The 14,846-nt window shown below is 46.2% G+C and overlaps 1 protein-coding gene across 21 annotated transcripts in view; it reads left to right on the forward strand.

Moving 5' to 3' along the window:
* Asph (aspartate beta-hydroxylase) overlaps positions 1 to 14,846 on the forward strand; it is a 340,882-nt gene that overhangs the window by 30,176 nt on the left and 295,860 nt on the right. For 10 of the 21 annotated variants that reach the window (XM_037202420.1, XM_037202409.1, XM_037202410.1 and 7 more), the window contains exons 2-3: positions 12,460 to 12,609; positions 14,209 to 14,253. In XM_037202420.1, coding sequence (XP_037058315.1) covers positions 12,531 to 12,609; positions 14,209 to 14,253 — 124 coding nt within the window. In that variant the 5' untranslated portion in view covers positions 12,460 to 12,530. Of the gene's footprint in view, positions 1 to 8,200; positions 8,377 to 12,459; positions 12,610 to 14,208; positions 14,254 to 14,846 lie in introns of those variants that run through there. The other 11 variants (XM_037202413.1, XM_037202422.1, XM_037202423.1 and 8 more) reach the window with 5 other exon arrangements.

Consider the following 14,846-nt stretch of genomic DNA (forward strand, 5'->3'; position numbering starts at 1 on the left):
CATTGTGTAATCAGATGAAAACACTTCTGTTGCTGTGCAAAGCAGTGAAGTCACAGTAAGGTGGACAGAGCAGTGAGAGAGAGTTTGGGTTTGGATGATATGTTGTACTCAAAAGGCAGAAAGGGTGGAAACATTTTCTCACCCTTTCCTGCCAGAGCATACACAAAGCTTAAGAAAGCTCAGAGGCTGAAGTGCTTGCAAATGAGCAGAAACCCTACAGAGGTGGAAGGAAAGCGGATTCTCTAAGCTCAGGTCTTCACAGGCACACTGGGGCACGACAGTTTTAAAAACTGACGAGGATGCCCAGGTGCTGAGGGAGCCCACATGCTTGTATAACTGTGGCCAGGTGGGAAAACAGCCTGAGTGGAACCTTCAGGAAGAGGGTGGATGGTAAGCAACTGGCTTATTCCAAGTGATTTGTGACTCTGACCTTGGAGAGGAAAGGGAAGGATGCCAGAGGTGTGCTGAATTGCCCCTTAGTCATCCACATAGGACATTTAGGGGTGGTCACCTGGATTTGGGGCCAAAGGAGAGAAATAGGTTAATCCTTCCCATAGTAGCTGGGGTGAGCTGGAGTGGGCAGAGGACCAGGCTCAGGAGCGGAGGACTACACTTAGGAATTTTTCACACTTCAAAGTCACGTGGAGGAGAATGACCCAGCAGGGGAGAGTGGAAGTAAGAAAGTCCAGGGAGGTGATGGGAATGACAGGAGAGTCCGAAGGCAGGGAGGGAAGAAATTGTGAAAGGGAGAGAATTCTACTAAGGGGTCAGTAAGATGGAGCCAGAACACTTTCCATCTGATTTAATGACATGGGCATCGCTAGTGAGACATTGGAGAATCTGCTGGGGTGTGCTGAAGCCACAGGGCATGTATAGTTTATAAGTTGTGAGTGGAAAGTGAAGACTTCTGCTAAGAATTGTACCTGTGTGTGTGGGGGGGGGGGCGGGTAGGGGACCAGGGAGGTGGGGGGTCAGCAAGTAAGAGCACTCACTGCTCTTCCAGAGGACCCAGGTTCAATTCCTGCCACCCACAAGGCAGCTCAGAACTGTCTGTAACTCTAGTCCCAGGTGATGCAATGCCCTCCTGGTCTCTTCAAGCAGTAGGCACATATGTGGTGCATAGACATGCATGAAGGCAAAACACTAATATGTATATATTTATACACACACACACACACACACACACACACACACACACACAGACACACGGAAGTGTGACAGGAGTAGGCAGAAAGCTAGAGTGCAGGTGGGTGTGCTGTGGTGGGTTCTCAGGACAGGTCCCACTCTTCTGTGGTGGCTCTCAGGACAGGTCCCGCTGTGCTGTGCTGTGGTGGCTCTCAGGACAGGTCCCGCTCTTCTGTGGTGGCTCTCAGGACAGGTCCCGCTGTGGTTTTAGGTTCCTAGTGTAGTAAGGCTAAGTAAGAGGACCTTGAATCTGGTAGGATGGATTTAAGGGCAGAGAAGTCTGAGGCAGTTTTTGTGGCCACGGGGAAGCTGTAATGAACCAACCATGGCACGGCTGTGGCTGCTCTTGCTGTCAGGGAGGGCAGACAGCCAAGGAGGCCATCATGCAGGACCAGGGCTGTGAAAAGACTGAGTAGCAGATGTGGCCAGGAGAGGCTAAACTGAGGAACTGGGTTTGGAGGGATGGGAGGTAGGTGGTGAGTGTGTTAATCCACCATGTGACTGTAATGAAACATGAACTAATTCACCTTATAAAGAGGTGAAGTTTGTTCTAATGGTTCAGAAAGTCCATCACAAGGATGGCTCTTTCCGTCACTCCGAGCCCCCAGGAAGAGCAGCCAACCGTGGAGGCACAAGGTGGAGCGAGCAGTGGGCGAGCAGCACCTTCGAGAATACACTCCAATAACTGAGGACTGCTTGTGAGACTACTTTCTGAAGGCCCCACCTCCTCTCAGCATTACACTGGAGGAATGGATCCGCTGGGAGCCATCCTCCACACTAAAAACAGCACGTCGGGAGTAGAAACGAGAGTTAGAGTCTGAAGAGACCGGTGACTAGACAAGCTGGAATAGGTCATACACTCTCAATCCTCTGCTGCAGAGGTGCCTCTTCCAAAGCTGGGGGAGGAGTCAGCATGGTTCTCCCGGGGAGGAGTCAGCGTGGTTCTCTGGGGAGGAGTCAGCATGGCCCTCTGGGGGAGGAGTCAGCGTGGTCCTCTGGGGAGGAGTCAGCGTGGTTCTCTGGGGGAGGAGTCAGCGTGATCCTCTGGGGGAGGAGTCAGCGTGGTCCTCTGGGGGAGGAGTCAGCATGGTTCTCTGGGGAGGAGTCAGCATGGTTCTCTGGGGAGGAGTCAGCGTGGTTCTCTGGGGGAGGAGTCAGCATGGCCCTCTGGGGGAGGAGTCAGCGTGGTTCTCTGGGGAGGAGTCAGCATGGTCCTCCGGGGGAGGAGTCAGCGTGGTCCTCTGGGGGAGGAGTCAGCGTGGTTCTCTGGGGGAGGAGTCAGCATGGCCCTCTGGGGAGGAGTCAGCGTGGTTCTCTGGGGGAGGAGTCAGCATGGCCCTCTGGGGAGGAGTCAGCATGGTTCTCTGGGGGAGGAGTCAGCATGGCCCTCTGGGGGAGGAGTCAGCGTGGTTCTCTGGGGGAGGAGTCAGCATGGTCCTCTGGGGGAGGAGTCAGCGTGGTCCTCTGGGGGAGGGGTCAGCGTGGTTATGTTGTACTTGGTGTCTGCAGCATTGCCCTAGTTTGGTGTAATCTTGGCTACTTATATTAGGTTTAGAATGATAGTGCTTGCTCATATTTGTTGAGGCACTATAACGCTAGCTCCTTTTTTTGGGGATGTGTTGGTTAAAATAACACACTTTACTTATTCTGGGGTACACTGCTGGCACCGTGGTGGAGTTAAACAAGGAGAACACGTTCAACAGGATTTTAGATTCCTTGCCTGCCTGCCTGCAGGGCTGCAGAAATATTTCAGCAAGAAGGCAGATGTGCCTAGGGAGGTGAATTAGGTTGCGGTCACAGCAAGACACATTGTGAGAGGGGGTGTTGGATACAGACAGCATACAGGAGCAAGGCTGCTGGGAGTGAGAGGGGGACCCCGGGCTGGGCATTGGAGCCATTTGGTTACAGCTAAGATTGAGGTCCTGGGGAGGCCACCAGTGATGGCGCTGGAGCTGGGGTGTGTGATTACCTGCAGAGGGCTCTGGAGGAGCGGGATTGTTGTTGCTTGGCTTTTTTTTTTAAATGGGGCAAGGCATTCTTAAACTTGCAGTTGGTAAAACAGAGCTGCTTTCCCCTCTTTGAGACTGAGAATATGAGGGCTTATATGTCATTCTTTTTGCTTATTTGTTCGTTTACATACATCATCATGCGTAGTCATGGGTTTCTCTGCGGTATTTCACTACTTAAACACAGTGTGCACTGATTCAATCTGACTTTCAAATTGCCCCTTCCTGACTGCTGATTAATCATTCTCTACATTCAGGCTCTCTGCAGTGGCTCCAGTCACTGGGGACGTAGGCATGTTCATGGGACCTACAGAAATTCAAGCTGGGGAGGAAGAGATTAAGAAGTACCTGGTTCTCTAACAGGGTAGGGCTGCTGTTGCAGATAAGGAGCGGCTGGGGGCCGAGGACGAGGCCAGCGCTGGCTGAGAGGCCTCGGGACTTCACCTGGCAGGTGTTTGTGACAGGTGCAGCTGTGGCTCCGTGGACATGGGCCGTGGCTCTCGTGGTCTCAGGTCCCATCAGCCTGGTATTAATAGTCTCTGAGTTCCCATTACAGGTTTGTCTGCTGCTTGTGGCCGGGGTGGCTCTCAGTCCCGGCAGCTGCTCCTTTGATAGCGACTGCAGCTTACTTGTGTGCTGTGCTGTGAATTTGCCGTGGACAAGTCCCGTTTATTTTTAATAACTTTTAGAAGTGTTCTCCTTCACCAAAAATGTTATTCTCATTACAGGCATTTTCTTGCAATTCCGAGTTTTCTTTCCCTGCAGTAAATTTGTAAATGATTTAAAGTGATAACAGCGCAGTTTTCCTCACTTACCTCACTGCACAGTTGTTGTTACCTTTGTGAAACTAGGGAAGAAAGACATTTTTAACAATGCTTATTTAACTGTTGAAGAATATAGAAGGAGGAGGAGGTTAACTGCCTTAGTTAGGGTTCCTGTTGCTGTGATGAAACACCACCACCCAAAAGCAATTGGAGAGGAAAGGGTTTACTTGGCTTCCACACTGTAGTCCATCACTGAAGGAAGCCAGGACAGGAACTCAAAATAGGGCAGGATCATGACGGCAGGAGCTGATGCAGAGGCCATGGAGGGGAGCTGCTTACTGGCTTGCTTCCCCTGGCTTGCTCAGCCTGCTTTTTTATAGAACACTGGACACCAGCCCAGGGATGACACCACCTGCAGTGGGCTGGGCCCTCCCCCATCAATCACAACTTAGGAGAATGCCCTACAGGCTTGCCTACAGCTTGGTCTTATGGAGGTATTTTCTTTGTTTTTTTTTTTTTTCCCCTTCCTTCTTCTTATTCTCTGTGTCTTTCACATCATGCATCTCCATCTCAGTCATTTCCCTTCCCTTTGTTTTCACTCTTTAAAATAAAATTAAATTAGAGAAAAGAAAAAAAAAGAGAAGGAAAAAAATCAGTCTCATCATGGAAGCTATAGTGTGGCATAGTGAGTCACACAGTAAACCCTTTTGTCCATATATCTTTCTTACAACTGTTCATTTCGAGAGTCATTGGTCTGGTTCGAGGCCTCTGGTTTCTGCTGCACTATTGATGCTGGGCCCTCACTGGGACTCCTCTTCTTATCCTGCTGTTGCCCTGTGTTGTGGAGATCCTGCAGCTTTGGGTGTGCAGGACTGGTCCCTTCATGTGCTCCTGCAGATCACAGATGGGGTGGATATTGGGGTGGGTCAACACATAACCCTGGTTCTGGGCCTGGGTAGTTGCAGGTTTGGTCAGCCTGCCAGCTCTCCCTTGTCCTCATCACCAGGGTGAGCTCTCCAGCATTGCCCTGGCTAGTTCACACCTTGCAGCTGTGAACAAGAGGCAGGTCCGGTTCTCCTGCTTTCATGTCCTCAGGGTTGGATTCCCCACACCTATACCTTCAAGGCCAGCTCTACTGTGTTGCCCAGGTGTGGCACTGGGTCCACTCTCCTGACTGCTGCAGCTGGTGATGAGCAGGGCCAGCTCTCCCACTCTAATGACCTCAGGGTCAGCTCTCCCACCTGCCTCAGGCATTGATTGGGGGATGGGGTGGAGAGAGCATGTCTCCCCTGCCCATGCCGCCACATAAATGGGAACAGCTCTCCCATGCTCACCACTATGGGTCTGGCTCACCCACACCTCCACCAGCAGAACTGGCTCTATTGTGCTGCCCAGTTGAGGTGCAGGGCCTGCTCTCCCGAGTGTTTCAGCAGGTCGGGGACGGGGGCAGCTCTCCTGCCATTGTGACCTCAGGGCCACCTCTTCCCTGTTCAGGCTGCCAAATACAGATGCGTAATGGGGACAGCTCTCCCATGCTCACAGCTTTGGGGCTGGCTCACCCACACTTCCACCAATGGGGTTAGCTCTATTTTGCTGCCCAGGAGAGGGGTAGTGCCTGTGGAGACATTTTCTTAATTGAGGTTCCCTTCTCTCAGATACCTCTAGTTTGTGTTGAGTTGACATAAAACTATCCAGTACATTAACCATAGGGTACATAGTCATGGTTAAGATTATTCTGCAAGGAATGACCAGACCTGTATTGTTTAGGCTGGTCCTGATTTAATGGCTGTGATTCTTCCATCAATTAATTGGCTACTGCCTTGTGATTTCTAATGTGGCTGGCCTTGCATAGCCCGCTCATGAGCACCTCGGCACTGGGTATGCTGGAGATAGCCAGGAGTGAATGAGAAGGTTTCTGCACGGATTCTGATGGTCCCAGAAAATGTGTGGCATGGATGTTAAAGCAAACGTGTGTGTGCCTTGTGTATGTCAAGACATATTTCATAAGCAGGAAACTGATACCCAGAGGTGTGCTGACTCTCCAGGATGACAGAAATTGGGAAGCACATCCCCATCTCAAAACTGTACCAGGCCAGAGTCTCATAAGTGTGGCCTTGTGTGTCAGTTGTGGCATGGTCTTGTGGTCCCATGGAGTGTTCCTTATCCTTCTCATACCTGCCAAACAAAGAAGCTTCCAGAACAGTTACCTGTAATATTATATAATATTGTATGATAATGTAGTATTATATTGATAGTATTATAACAATTACCTGAAGGTCCTTTTTAACTCCATCCTAGGAAACCAGGACACAAGCTGACCTGGTGTCTTCTTCGAGTTGTCTTGTATCTAGACCATCAGACTTTGAGTCACTGACCCCTCTTCAGAATGGCTTAAATGTTTTATTTGCTTATGAAGACTTAAGATGGAGTGAAAAAAATTAAAGATGGAGAAGCCACTTTGAAAGGTTGCTGCTTGCTCTAGATTCTACTTGCTCTAAATTAATTTCATTTATTAATTAGCTCCAATGATGCCTATAAACTGCTAATCTTAGAACAGTAAAAAAAAAAAAAATGGCATTCAAATTGGAGCCATTTTCATTTCCCAGAAGGGAGCACCGAATGTGGGATTCGTGGTCTGTCTCCCCCTCTGAGGCGCTGCTCCCCTCCTCCACCCTTCCCACCCCCTTCTCAGTTGCTTTCCTTCAGCGTCCCTCAGCCCTCTCCTGTCTTCCTGCAAAAACAGTTTTGTACTTGGCTTTATTTTTGCTGCTGGAAGGACAATTCCTGGATGATAGTGTTGTGACTCAGGATTCTGGAGTTCATTAATTTCTTGTCATTTAACATTAGTCTTTCTTCAAGCAGTCTGGCTAAATAGTCTCACAGGCTTCTGATTAAAATCTTTTTTTTTTTAAATGTATTCTTTTCTTTATTAAGAAATACCAACCACAGATCCCCCTCTCCTCCCTCCTCCTGCTCCCCTCCAGCCTTCCCTCCCAACCCACCTCTCCTCCCCTCCAAAAAGGTAAGGCCTCCCATGGGGAGTCAGAAAAGCCTGGTACATTCAGTTGAGGCAGGTCCAAGCCCCTCCCCCTGCATAAAGGCTTAGCAAGATGTTCCACCATAGGTAGTGGGCTCCAAAAAGCCAGCTCATGCACCAGGGATAGATCCTGATCCCACTGCCAGGGGCCCCTTACTAAGACCAAGTTACACAACTGTTTCACTTATGCAGAGGGCCTAGTCCAGTCTCATGCAGGTTCAGCAGCTGTTAGTCTAAAGTTCATGAGTGGGAACTAGTTTGGTTTGGTTGTCTCAGTAGATTTCCGCATCCTGCTCTTGATGCCCCTTGCTCATATAATCCCTCTTCCCTCTATTTGACTGGACTCCTGGAGCTCAGCCTGGTGCTTGGCTGTGGATCTCTGCATCTGCTTCCATCAGTTACTAGATGAGGGCTCTATGATGACAGGTAGGGTATTCACCAATCTGATTCCCGGAGTAGGCCAGACAGTGACATTGTGAATTTGCAGACGAATGGATGGAACTGGAAAATATCATCCTGAGTGAGGTAACCCAGACACAGAAAGACAAATATGGCTTGTACTCACTCATAAGTGAATACTAGATATAAAGCAAAGGATAACCTGACTACAACCCACAGCTCCAGAGAAGCCAGCTAACACGGAGGACCCTAAGGGATGCATAGATTGCCCTGGGAAGGGGAAATAGATGAGATCTCCTGAGTAAACTGGGGGTGGGGGGAGCAATAGAGGGTAGGGGATGGGGATGAGAACGTAAGGGAATGTGATGGTCGAGCTGGAACAGGGACAGAGTGGGAGAGCAGTGAAAGAGACATCTTGATAGAGGGAGACATCATGGGGATAGGGAGAAACCTGGTGCTAGGGAAGTTCCCAGGAATCCACAAAGATGATTAAAATTCTGAAGGGCCAGATGATGCTGGCTCTGGGCTTGGGGCCACGCGTGGGCTCCTTTAATTACTGACTGATTTGGTGTTAAAGCTGAGGCCCTCGCAGCCTGTTCCGAAGAAAACCACACTGGTGGTACAGTTTGTTTCCGTGCTCTTCCAGCTGCTTCATCCTTCAGAGCTTGGAGTTACAGGAGATAGGAACCAGCTCAGCAGGGGATCCATCCCCAGTGGGAAGGGCTGTCGGCTTGTCAGGAGTGCAGTCTGCCTGAGTGATTAGCAGCATGTGGCTGTGAGGAAGTGGCCTCTAAAAATAGCTGGTGAGCAGTCCACAGACAGGTCCAGTTCTAACTCTGGAGCCCCTGGCCAGGAGGACTAGTAGTCACGGTTCTAGCAGGAAAGGGCATGCTGGGTGCCCTCTACCTCCTGGGAGCGCCTTAGGTCTTTCCCTTCAGTGTATTTTATGCATGGATTGAAGAAATCAGAATGGCTGAGGACAAAGGTATATGTATATATATGTGTCTGTTGTTTGGATTAACAGGGGCTTAGGCCCGGCTGACAACTTTCTTGCCTTATTTTTAGCTCTGCTCTGTTCAGATGTTGTTGGCGAAGTGCTTTACATTTTCTTTCCTGAATTTCTGGAGAGGTCGACTTTTCACAGTGGCTGCTTTTCATGGAATAATCCTTTTCTCATAAGAATAGATTTGCTGTCCTAACTGAGTCTGCCTCAATATATTCTGCTACCACAAATCACATTTTATAAACTATAGTCTGATGTGTCTGTTACAACGAACCTAAGGAATTGTGTGTTCAGATTCCTTATAAAAATGTGGGAACTTAAGGGTTATGTAAATCTAGTCTTTAATTAGTGAGCATGCTTGGGTCGAGCAGGTTTACCTTATATGGAAATTGACCTACTTCATGTGAAGCAGAGGGTAAATGAAAAACAAAATAGACACTAGAATTTTTTTTCTTAAATTGATGCTTTCATATCCTTAGTGTGTTGAATTTCCTTTTTTATATGTATCTTTTTTTCTTTATAAGCAAAGATTGTCTTTTGTTAGTTTAAAACATAGGTATCCACTAGGTATGTTGAAACTCTGTATAATGAACTGTTGTTTGGAAACTTTAAATGCTTTGTTTAGCATCAGTGTGAATGCCCAGCACAGTGCCTTCTAACCCTCACCTACGAGACTGGTCTGTAGTTTACTTGCTGGCAAGGGAGTCCCCAGCCTGCGGTGGCCTTTTGTCCCCAGTTCACTTTGGAGAGTCTTTTCTTCTGACTGCTGGGACCGATGCCCGAATGGCAATGTTCTGTTCAGTACGGTGTGAGAACATTTTCTTATGTGGACATCATTTTGATGAGGCAGCATGGAAGAGAGTGAACCCCGTTTAATTTTCATTTTGGAAAATGAGTTTGCCATATTCTTAACTCTAGGAAACCCCCTTGGTGACTGCATTTTTGGATATGGGGCCAGAAAACCAGATGAAGATTGACTTAGATTTATTTTGATCTAAAAAGATGGCAGCAAATGCTAGATGTCCTTCCAGAATATTTTTGTGATAACGTCCTGGTTTTGAATTTGTTTGTGGAGTCTGAAACCCTTGGGAAGGGTTTGCTTGACCACACTTCCTTCACTTGAGTAAGGAATAGGATCTGCCCCTGGGGACCGGGCACAGCACATTTACAAGGGGGACAGGCCAAGCATGTGTGGTGTGCTCCAGAAAGGGGCTGGGTCCTTAGCTCCTGCGCAGTGTCCTTCAGGAGCATGCTCAAAGGAAAGGCTGTGAAGGCCAGCAGGGTCTGTGAAGGCCAGCAGGGTCTCCTATGGCTCGATGTTTTTATCTTTATGGAACTAACAAGTATTAATAGTAATAAGGTTAAGATGCCAGAGTAACACACTGTTTGACATTGTAAGGGATAAGGTATTTTTAACAATTTGCTATTTTAGTTAATGAGGAGCAATGGAAAGATGGTATCTGTGGCAACGTCCAAGAGCAGATACAAGAACCCAGTTTACTCTAGTTTTATCTTCATTTTAAATGACAGCTTAAATTGGAGGCGTATTTCACTTTTTAATAAGATTTACTTTTGTTTTTTACTTATGGGTATAGCCACATCAGTTCACATTCACGTAGAGGCCAGTGACGTTGGATTCCTCTGGTGCTGGAGTTACAGACAGTTGTAAGCCCTGATATGGGTGCTGGGTACTGAATACAAGAACAATATATACTCTTGAACACTGAGCTGTCTATCCAGTATGTATGTATTTGCACATTATAGAAAAGTAGGAAAGATTTTCTCCCCCGTATATATAGCTTAGGGGAAGATGTCTTCATGCTTATAAAAGTGTAGTCAACTAAACCCAAATACTGCCACTGAGTCTGTGGTCCCCTCCTGTCCCACAGGACTTAGCCATCTTTCCCCTTATTTTGAAAAATTGCAGCGACAGCTTATTTTGTATTGTTTTGATGATTTATGTGATTCCTTATGACATATAAAAATACTGGAAACCGTGTTCCCCAACAATAAAATGTCCTCTTCCAGAGGATGTGGGTTTGGTTTCAGCACCCACATGGTGGCTCACAGCCAGCCACAGCTCTAGTTCCAGAGGATCTGATACCCTCTTCTAACCTTCAAAAGGACCAAGCACTCAGATGATGCATGGATGTACATGCAGACAAAAATACTTGTACACATAAAATAAAATAAGTCTAAAGAAAGAATAGCCTTTTAGCATGTACAATTTCAATTTTCGTTTCTCTCCGAGCGATGCATTGGAAGTATTTGGTTGCCTGAAGCCACTAGTGTTCTTCTCTTAGAAGTCTGTGTAGAGGCAGGTTCTGGGTAATCTGATGGAGGTGGAAGTCGTGAGGGTTCCCCCTGACATGCAGTGCTGATGTGGATGAACGCCTTCATCTTTCCCCTGGAACAGATGAAGATTCCTGTCCCCAAGAATTCAGTGGTTTGCAGGCAGGCAGTGCCCCGTGTAAGGGATAGTGGAGATATTTAGGGGAATAATCCTGGGACCTAGCTGCCTTTGGGCTGGGGCAACTGGGCATGACAGATGACTTACCATATGAGGAACAGCCACACGGAATGAACATTGTCCTGCTTAAGCTTCTAGAAACACCTGCAGAAGTGTGGGAAAGTTGCCATGGGGGTGACATGTAGCAGTCCTTGTGACAGCTGTGGAAGAACCCGCCATGCCAGGTACTGTCCTGCTGTGTTGGTAGGATGGAGAAAGGTTTCCTTTTGTACATGGCATTTGGGGATATGTGGTAGTTAAGGATATTTACTTAGACTTGTGGAATATAGCACTCCTTTTTAAGAGGAATTTGCACGTGATGGTAGCTTTTTGAACAGTATTGACTTTTTATAGCTACCATCGACTTTGGTGGATTCTGTTTGTTTTGACCATAGAAGACTATTCCTAGGAGGATATAAGGCACACCAAGCATAGAAATGCATGATGAATTGCCCTCGGTGAGCGGCAGTTTACAGAGCGGTTTCCTGCATGAGCGCCTGTTGGCAGGCCTGTTTCCTGCCTCCCCACGCCCTGTTGGACCTCCTGAGGAGGGGGTGGAATTGTGCTCCATTTCATCTTTTGTCTGTGATTTATGTTTCTCTGCCTCCTCCCCTCACTCACCTTCCCTCAATATTGAATGATTTTAGAGGAATTTACTTTCTTCTGTGGCAGTTACCATGGTTTAGGGTGATATACTGTATAAATAGGCTAAGAAATAAGATCCATCTGCATTTCAGTTCATTAAGTAAGTTGACATGTACTGGACTTCACAGGCTATTGGCTGGGATTTTGAGAGTGTGCTGCTGTGGGTTGGCAAGAGACATTGCTCCATAAAAAATATCCACCTACCAGCACCAGGAAAAGACAGCATCCAGTGAAGGAGCTGGCAGAGTTGGGGTACCATGAAGATGAGCATAACTAAAGGGATTAGCCATGCAGTAAAGAAAGCCACAGAAGTGGAAGACAAAACAAAATGTCTGTCCCAGTGTCTGTGACATTTGCTAAAGATTTGGGTTATTGGATCATAATGAGAGAATAATAGCTTTGACTAGTTGGAAAGTTAAAGTTTCGGACCATGCAAGATGACAGTGACAAATATCAAACTGGGGCCAGTCTTTTCCTTGATACGGGAAGGAAAGAACATGACATTTTAGTCGTGTTTATGACGTACGTGTCTGCTACTTAGCACAGGAGGCAGGGCACATGTGGCCATGTGGACACAAAAGTGTTCTTATGAAGACGGTTTTTATGAAGGGCTTGGAAGGAATGTATGTGCTCTGCCATCGTATTTAAAAAAAAAAAAAAAACAGCCCACCAGGGATTTGTTTCTGCTCAGAATTAAGATTATTTAAATATCGTAATTAAGTTTAATTACAAACTTCTTTGTGTTCAAAGTGATTGTTTTGTGTAATGCACTTTGAGAATTTAAGAAAAACCTGTTTCTAAAGTGATCTTTAGTCAAATCACTGTCAAAAGAAATGAGTGGGAAAGGTGGCATTCAGCCCGATGGTTTCTTCTTCTGTGGTGACACTTTGCATTTTTCTTTCTCCAAACAGAAGCAAAGCATGGAGGACACAAGAATGGGCGGAGAGGAGGGATTTCCGGAGGCTCCTTCTTCACATGGTTCATGGTCATCGCGTTGCTGGGTGTCTGGACGTCTGTGGCCATCGTGTGGTTTGACCTGGTGGATTATGAGGAAGTTCTAGGTGAGAGTTAGGCTATGATCTCTCTAGTGGATTTGTGAGAAGGAAAGTGGTAGTCCGTGGTAATTGCCACGGCTTGTTAATACCTCTCTGGTATTATTACTGACTGTAGCTTTCCATTGATTCTTGATAAAGTAAAAGAAAAGGGTGCATTACTAGGGCTGCCTGGGAGTAGTGGCCTTGATTTTTGACAGTTTCTTTGCAGGTTCTCTATTTATTGTGGTATGTGGAAGTTCCTATCTAAACAAATGTTGTTAAATTCATTTTCACTATTTTCTGTACTTTCTATTTTCTATTTAATTTTGTTATGAGTTTTGAAAATTTTAGATCATGAACTGCTTCCTTTAGTGGGCTTAGACTTGAGATCTCAGTCTGTAGCCCAGGCTGGGCCCTATAGTGGTTCTTCTGCCATGGCTTCCAGGGTTCACAAGGAGCACCTGCCATGGCTGTTGAGACAGGAGTGTGTGTGCACACAGATGTGTGAGTGCTAAGGTGACTGCTGCTGACTGCACGGGCAGGTGTGTGTCTCCATGCTCTTGTAGGAAGTTCCTGGGGGTATTTCTAGTAGCATCTCACTTTTTTCCTTTCTCTTCATATAATCACTAAAGTTAAAATTTTTATCTAGGTCCCTATGTGGGTGTCTGCCATGTGTGGGTACCCACAGAGGTCAGAATTGGGCAGTGGATCCCTTGGAGTTGGAGTTACAGGTTCATGAACCACCTGATATGGATGCTCAGAACTGAACTTGGGTTTTCGAGAAGAGCAGAAAGCACTTTTAGACACCTAGCCATCTCTCCAGTCACACTGAAGTTTTTAAAAATGATTTGTTTTATATTGACCACTTTTCATTTCCATCTGTTTTACAAATGGAGAGAAATAACATAAGTTAAATATTGTAAACACCGGAAAATCTACAATTCATTGGTTTTTAATATATTCATCATTTTGCACGATCATCATCATCCAATTTTAGAACGTGTCTGTTATCCATTCTTCCCCAGACATTCCCTCCTCCCTCAACATTTTGACTTTCTGGGGTGATTTTGTGGGTTCTGAGCATAGCATAGACATGCGTGTGGCCTTGTGAGGTGCCTGCTATGCTCAGCATCATTATATGTGTGAGGTTCAGAGTAACACTCCATCCATCATACGGATATACCACACTCTGTTTATCTAGTAGCCATCGATGACGATCATTTGGTTTCACTTTTGGCAGTTATGAACTATGGCTTCCCTCTTTAATAATCCTTAAGTGGATTATTAAAGACTGGTTGGTGAGAAAAGTACACATGTGTTAATGTTGTGTTGAAGACCCACCCACTTCCCCTAGCCCTCCTGTGCCGTCATAGATTGTTGCCATCTTTCTTAGGGGAGAGGAGAACAAAAAATAACACAGTCTGTCTACGTATGATCTGTCACTCACTGATGTTTGTCTCCCTTACTACCTTAAGGAAAGTGTCTTCAAACAGATGAATAAATTAAACGAACTTTAGCTTGGCATAAGCAAAAATATGATTTCATTAACTTACAGTACTATGTTGCTAGGTAATATGTGTACCTTTAATGATAAATAATAATCTTCATGTTTTTGCATGCATGCAGCCAAAGCAAAGGACTTCCGTTATAACTTATCAGAGGTACTTCAAGGTAGGCAACTGGAGATGCATTTTAAGTGTACTGCATCTGTCTCTAAGACCTCATCCTTACTCTACTGACTTAGGCATCTTCATCAAGAACGTAAGTGGCAGGACCAGCTTCCCCTTAGAAGGCTGTCAGGAAGGGTGCAGCCTTTCAAATGGTATTAAGTACTACGCTATTGATAGTCTTGACTTACAGGCTATTCCTTTCATTTTCTTAGAGGAAGGATAATGTCTTCATCGCTGCATTCTTACTGGATGCATTCATGCTGGTTTTCTTGTGTGTGTACTAAGCAGACTTTCGTATAGCAAAACTGGAGCCAGTGAGTTGGGGAATTTTGTTCTGTACCAAAATTCCTGCCTGCCCTTAGGCAATCTTGAATGTACTTTGAATTAAAGAACTGGAAACAGTATTTACTGCCAAATGTTTTTCATAAGAATGCTATGTTTTTGCTTTAAAGTATTGCTGTGTACTATGTTTTTCCCCCATAGTTTTGTCCAATGATGAATTATAAACCATGTTGATTTTGGAATATTTTTTAGGGTATGGTCTGTATTAGACTCATTTGAAATGCTAAACCTGTAGACAGCACCCTGAAAGTG

The sequence above is a fragment of the Peromyscus leucopus genome, chromosome 2 (assembly GCF_004664715.2).
Source record: "Peromyscus leucopus breed LL Stock chromosome 2, UCI_PerLeu_2.1, whole genome shotgun sequence".
Classification (NCBI taxonomy): domain Eukaryota; kingdom Metazoa; phylum Chordata; class Mammalia; order Rodentia; family Cricetidae; genus Peromyscus; species Peromyscus leucopus.